At 45.9% G+C, this 4,846-nt stretch overlaps 1 protein-coding gene across 1 annotated transcript in view; it reads right to left on the reverse strand.

Moving 5' to 3' along the window:
- The window catches only part of LOC102885840 (SH3 domain-binding glutamic acid-rich protein), a 36,467-nt gene extending 33,577 nt beyond the window's left edge, over positions 1-2,890 (reverse strand). The window contains exon 1 of the mRNA XM_025050200.1: positions 2,798-2,890. Coding sequence (XP_024905968.1) covers positions 2,798-2,890 — 93 coding nt within the window. The remainder of the gene's footprint in view (positions 1-2,797) is intronic.
- Between the last annotated feature and the right edge of the window lie 1,956 nt (positions 2,891-4,846).

The following is a 4,846-nucleotide window of genomic DNA, read 5'->3' on the forward strand; positions in this document are numbered from 1 at the left end:
GGGGGTGCAGGGGGGGCGGAATGATCTGTGTATAACAGGCTCTATCCGTCTTATTTATACAGATAATCTGAATTGTGTTCAAAGTTGGGGGAATTCGGAATCTAGTAGGAAGCCCAAATGCTAGCGGCCCAACTCTTCTGATGAGTTTCAACATCAAGATCAAGGGCATTAGGGTAAAGGCCCCCTGGAGAATATTCAGTCCTCTTAGATAACTCTCTCCTATTTTTAAAGTCCCCGGCTTCTCACAGGGAGGTGGCACTGGCCTCCTGGAGCAGTCAGAGGTTCCTTGGCTTATGCCCCTCCCAGATACTTGGAGGCCTGCTCCCTAGGGTGTCCTGGAATGTCACTCAAATTCATTAACATCAGGACGAATGATTGCGATGACTCCAGCACAATGTAGGTTGGACCCTCAACGTGAAAAGTTAACTACTCCCCAAAGTAAGCCCTTAGTGAACACGTTTCCCCAAATTTACTTTACGTTTAGGCTGACGTAACTTTATGGGTAACCTAAAACGAGAAATAACGGCATATTTTTACTATGTAAAAAGAGTGATGACCACCACAGTAACTGCACTGAGTTGAATACTGTCCCCCAAAATAAGTAATTTTATTAATATGTTTTACTAAAATATAAATTTTATTTTAAAGCCCACCAAAGATTATAGGTTGTTTTTATCTTTCTTGTTTTCAGTATCTTCAAGATTTCTACAGTATGTTCTATTTTTTCAACACCTTAGTCTTAAAATCTGTCACGAGCATGTTTTCTTCAAATATTAACAAAGTAATAAGTGATGCAGATGTCTTAATGACTTTGTAAATGAGTAACATAAACTGTAGCTGGATTTCTCACCTGCCCTAGACACGACACATCCCCCCATCACATAAGGTCCAACTGCCTTCAAGGATGACACCCCCTTCATCTGCACGCCCTGGGGAGAAATAAATTTTCTGATACAATAGCTAACAATTTTTAGGTGTTCGCCCCATGCCGGACCTACTCTACATGCTTCGCACAAAACCACTGCCTGAATCTGCACGACCTCCTCAACACTGGGGTCCACTGTTACCCTGCCCCCAGCAGGTATTGGGGACAGAGAACAGTGTAGCCAAGACGAACTCAACCCACATCACACCAGAAAAAGTCCAGGTCTGCTACCCTCGAATTCCTAATGTTCCCTTTCTTCTCTATGAATTATTTTTAGAACTTTATCCTTTTCACAATGCCATGAAAATGTACAAATTAGAAATCTGAAAACTAGCTGAAAGAGCTCTCATTACAGGGACATCGATGAGTTTCAAGGTAATTAATAGGAATAACAAACATTCTAAATGAGTCTTAAATTAAGCTCAAAAAATCTGACTTAGAAAATTCACTTCAGAAATAAGCAGGCTGTTCAATCTATTAGAGATGCAGAAGCTAATCATTTCACATTCCCTAAAGTTTGAGTCAAATAATAATATTTTTATATTTGACCCAACTTTTTAACAGAATTTTCTTTCTTCCAGCTTTACTGGGGTATAATTAACAAAACTGTAAAATATTTACAGTGTACGTGGGGCTGATTTGATAAGCATGTCCATTGTGAAAGGAGGGTGTGACCTAATTTTAAGGACAGAAGTATGAAGTAGCGGCTCCAAACTTCAGAGATCCTCGGACGATCTTATGAAAAATGATACCAGATGCTATGTTTTGGTTTATGTAACTTCATGGGTCCTAAAACAAGAAATGAAGGCATATTTTTATTATGTAGGATGACAGTGGTGACCACCACAAGTAGCTGCAGAGTTGAATAGTGTCCCCCAAAAATACACATTTACCCCAAATCTCAGAATGCGACCTTATTTAGAAACAGGGTCTCGGTAGATGAAATTAGTTGAGGATCTCGAGGTGTCCTTGTAAGAAGAGACACGCAGAGAGACAGAGGAAAACACCACGTGAACACAGGGGCAGAGATCGGGGTGATGCTGCCGTAGGTCGAGGAACACCAGGAGCCACCAGGAGCTGGAAGAGGAAAGGAAGGCTTCTCCCTAAGAGGGAGCATGGCCCTTGACTTCAGACTTCCGGCCTCCAGAACTGCGAGAGAATAAATCTCTGTTGTTTTAAGCCACCAGGTTTGTGGCGATTGGTACGGTGAAACTAACGCAGAGAAATAAGTGCATGTTTCGTGCGTAGCGTGATTCAGGTGGCCGCCTCAGTAACCAAATGGCGGTTCTTCAACTTTGCAGCTCAAGGGCCTGCCCCACTCCCGTATGAGAAGGAGGCACCCCTTTCAAGGGCAGAAACAAAGGCTATCGAGGGGGAAAGCTAGCCAAAAAGAGGGGGGCCATTCGGATGGGAAAGGAAGCTCTGAGGACCTGCCATCTTCAGTCCCGAGAGCCAGGCCTGGGATGGACCCATCACGATAAACTGCTGCTGCTGTTCCTCTCCAGGGAGGACCAACCAGCCACCCTTCCACAAATGGCAATTCTCGGGTGACACCTGTCCAAGGTATGTCTGCCTGAGATGCTCCCCAAGAACAGAAACCACCACGGCCCATCTGATAAGGATAACCCGCCATCTAAGGTTGTAGGAACACAAAGCCCACGACATGGAGGGTGGGTGCTAATCACACGGGGAGCGGGGGGAAAGCCTTGTCCCACCCACCCTGACAAGGCTGGAATGAAACAGTCTGCTTGGAAATGCACACTGGCCCCATTACATAAAAACCAATGCAAAAAAAAAAAATCATAATGGGAAAATGCAATAAATTTGACTTTACGTTGTAAACAAAATTTAACCCATTTGCCCCCAGCATACTCGCTGGCGGCACTTGTGGCTGCAGCATTTAATCCGAGATAACTCGCAGATTAGTCCTGACCTCACTCCTAAAGTTTGCCAGACGTCTCCCATGCTCGGAGAATGACCTCAGAACAGGACTGACGCAATCGGGACAGCTCGTTTCAACAGAAATAGACGCCAAATGATCTGAGAAAAGAATTGCAAAGGGGACGACTGTAGCCAGGTGCTGTGGTGAACTTAAGGCGCTGACATGGTATGAGAAGGAGGGGACAATGTTGTCACCATTCCACAATGATACTGTGACCGAAGTAGACAATAGAAGTGGAAGCTAAGAAGCCACGTGTCCTTGTGGATTATAACGAGAATGTGGGAGCAGTGGACTCTGATCGGCTGCTCACTTCTTATCAACCGAGTGCAAAAAGCACAAGTTTTGGGATAAGAAATTCTTTCGCCACCTTCTAAACATTACAGGGCTGAACTCGTACCTCCTGTTCAAAAAGGACCATCCTGAGCACACCATCAGCCATGTAAACTTCAGACTGGCGTTGACTGAAAGAATGCTGGAAAAGCATCACAAACCAGGGCAGCGACGTCCTCGAGGTCGTCTGTGCTCTGATGATGTCACACCTCTTTGCCTGCCTGGAAGACCTTTACCCAAGAGCACACCACCAGCATGAGCAAAACAGAATCCAACCCGTCACTGCGAAATTTACTGCTCACACAACAAAGATGGAAGGACAATCTGAAGAGAATTTTTGTGTAGAATGTGATGTTCCACTCTGTGCTGTTCCATGCTTTGAAATTCACATGAAAAAACTTATTAAATACTGATCATCATATAAATTTGTTACACTAGGGTTAGAGACAAGTTCTGTTTAGAAATAACTCCAAGAACTTGTTATATTTTATTTTCACATTAAAAACCAGTCAGATTTGCTTCAGCCTCAAAGAGAGCTTGTGTAAAATTGAATTAACTCTGGCAGCGGGCTGTGACTTTTTTTCTAAATGGGAAACTGGTTAAAAAGTAATTGACGAACTGGAGGAACTACTTGCCACGTCACAGACCTGAGTTTCAGAGAATATCAAAAATTCTAACAAATCATTCTTCACAAAGATGAACATCAAGTGAAAAAACTGGACAAAAGGCCAATGAAGTCAAACACAAAGTTCAAATAGTCACGATAATTTATGTGAGAAAAATTATCCTTCCTGGTCATCAAAGAAGTGAATAAAACCAAAGATCTCCATTCCTGACAACAAAATGGGCATTTTTAAAAAGAAATAAGATTATCCCCAATGTGGGTTAAGGGTTGGAGATGTTTGTGTAGAAGGCACACTTTGCCTCGTCCACGTTCGGAAAGCCTCAAAGTGGGCACAGCCTTCGACCCTTCAACTCCTCCTGTGGGAATTTATCCCAAGGAAACAATCAAGGGCGACTTCAAGGTTCATCTACCAGGACGGGAGGCACTGAGACAGTGTGGGCAGAGAGGGAGAATGATGGGTGGGCGGAAGAGGACGAGAAAATATAATATAAACGCTCCTTCATTATGCGTTCCATCATCTAGGTGATTTTTACTTTCTCTTGGTACTTTCTTGTTCTTTCTAAATAGGTGTTGTTTGTGATCAGATGTGGTCTTTCTCTAAAGAAATTCCACTTTATAAAGAGAGGTTAACAAGCACGGACCAGGTGTCTGCAGCTGCCCACGTGGGCCACTCCCTTCCGAAGGACCCTGGCGGCGACACCTGCCCATCTGGGCCGCTCCTGGAGGAACCTGGTGTCCGCACCTGTCCATCTGGCCCACTCCCTTCCGGGGACCCTGGCGTCTAACCTGCGCGCCCCGCAGCGCACAGGGAGCGCGCCGCTCCCGGTCCACGGCCCTCCCGGGCAGGGCCCCAGGCTCGCGCCCTGGACTCGGATGCGAAACACCGGGTGCGGAGCGAGGGCGACGGAGCGCGGGACGCCACGGCGGGCTCCCAGCGCCCAGGGGAACGCTGCGGGGCCACCGTGTCCGTCCCGCGCGCTTCCTCACGGACGTCCACCCGCTCGCCGCACGCCGCCCCACGCGA

The sequence above is a fragment of the Pteropus alecto genome, unplaced genomic scaffold (assembly GCF_000325575.1).
Source record: "Pteropus alecto unplaced genomic scaffold, ASM32557v1 scaffold97, whole genome shotgun sequence".
In the NCBI taxonomy this organism is placed as follows: domain Eukaryota; kingdom Metazoa; phylum Chordata; class Mammalia; order Chiroptera; family Pteropodidae; genus Pteropus; species Pteropus alecto.